Here is a 1,655-nt window from a genome sequence, read left to right as displayed (position 1 = left end):
TCCAATAGAGCACTTCAGCCTTCAGACTTCAGAGCACATCACAATTCTATCGGCAGCCATCGTCATGGGGAACTGCCTGGTGATTCAGGACAGGAAGGAGATCATCAAGATCATGAGCGTGGATGGCAGCAGCGAAGTCCTCAGGGTGCCATCCCCGAGCAGATTGATGAAGGTCCATGACGACTCCCTCGGCGAGCCCCAGCCCCTGCCAGCGGCGAGCGTTCTTCCGGTGAACGCACCGGCGGGCACGGTCAGGGTGAAGCTGGTGATCAGCAAGCGGGAGCTCAAGAAGATGCTCGACAAGGAGGGCGTCTCGCTGGACGACGTGGTGTCTCTCATGCTCAAAGAAGCAAGTGATTCTGAACAGGAGGAGGGATACTGCTGTGGGGGGTGGCGGCCTGCGCTGGAGAGCATACCAGAGAGCAGTGATCTATAGCAGCCGGCCGGCCAGCCGGGGTCCTCCAGTATATCGAAGATGCAAGATATTAGTACAAGTTACAAGATGCCTTTTGGAGATACTTTCTCAAAAAAAAAAAAAAAGGTATACATATGGATCTAAGCGTACAGAGATAGTTAGATATAGAGAGTGGAGTTTTGAGATAGGGATTCTCTTCATCTTTTCTTGCTGGTCAGCTTATATATGTAAACAAGAGGTAAAGATGATGATCATGGAAGTCAATCAGGTCGTTATATGGTGCCCCACTCTGTGTCCTCACGGTCATCAGCAAAATAGCTCATATCATATCTATCAACAGGAACAACTCCAAGGGTTTCACATGCGTGCTTCTGCTATGAGTTTGATCCTTCGTAATTGTCACTGTCAGCTTCCTAACTATCTTACCCTGGTCTATTGTGATGGTCAGTAAAAACATGACATTGGCCCTGTCATAGTTAGTTTTTTTTCCTTTTCTTATAAGAGGCCCTGCACAGTTGGTTTTACATATTGTTATGCTATTCTGCACTGTTGCCATTGGCAGTAAGGTTGGAATCAACGTGAGCTTAAGACTGAAGAATTTGCACAGCTTACCGCTTAGGCATGTGGTACTTAATTACTGATGATACGTACCTAGTCTGTTAAGCTGAAAACAGAACTTTGCACTCTGCTGCAAGCCACTTCAAGAAGTTATAAATCATTAGTGAGACTGAATATTATTGAACTGCAGATGAATCCATATGTTTATCCACCAAAATTCCTAGCGATCAATCAACTAGCACTGCACTATTTTTTGCCGAACCGGAAAATTTTGAGTAATATCTTCCCAGACAGAGAAAATGAACTCAGAAAAATGAGATCAAGATACCGCTTGCACACCATGTAGTTTAAACCAAACAAACGCTTGCGTTACTAGCCTTGACGGTTTCAGTGCCACGCACCATCTTCGACCCTGCGAAATCCAGGTCTGTCATTTCGGCATTTGCATTCGGAGATCAACAAATGCAAGTGATGATGTTCTCAAAGGTGGCAACCACAGGCCCATGATAAACAAGAAACATCACAGTATTTTTCACGGCGAAAACCCGGAAGACATTTCGCCAACAAAGTTTGTGGTTATCTGTCACGAGAATCCGGGTATACTTTTCTCGAATACGCAAGAATATTGCATATCATTGTATTAAGAAGATAGAAGTTTTTTTTTAAAAAAAATACAAAAGAG

General features: G+C 44.6%; 1 protein-coding gene across 1 annotated transcript; it reads left to right on the top strand.

Moving 5' to 3' along the window:
• LOC136506647 (uncharacterized) lies at window positions 1-448 on the top strand. The gene has a single exon (XM_066501545.1). It carries the CDS (start codon window positions 65-67, stop codon window positions 434-436), a length of 372 nt encoding a protein of 123 aa, XP_066357642.1. The 5' UTR covers window positions 1-64; the 3' UTR covers window positions 437-448.
• The last annotated feature ends 1,207 nt before the right edge of the window (window positions 449-1,655 follow it).

The sequence above is a fragment of the Miscanthus floridulus genome, chromosome 15 (assembly GCF_019320115.1).
Source record: "Miscanthus floridulus cultivar M001 chromosome 15, ASM1932011v1, whole genome shotgun sequence".
In the NCBI taxonomy this organism is placed as follows: domain Eukaryota; kingdom Viridiplantae; phylum Streptophyta; class Magnoliopsida; order Poales; family Poaceae; genus Miscanthus; species Miscanthus floridulus.
The sequence above is the reverse complement of the archived record's forward strand: the minus strand, read 5'-3'. Positions and strand labels throughout refer to the sequence as shown.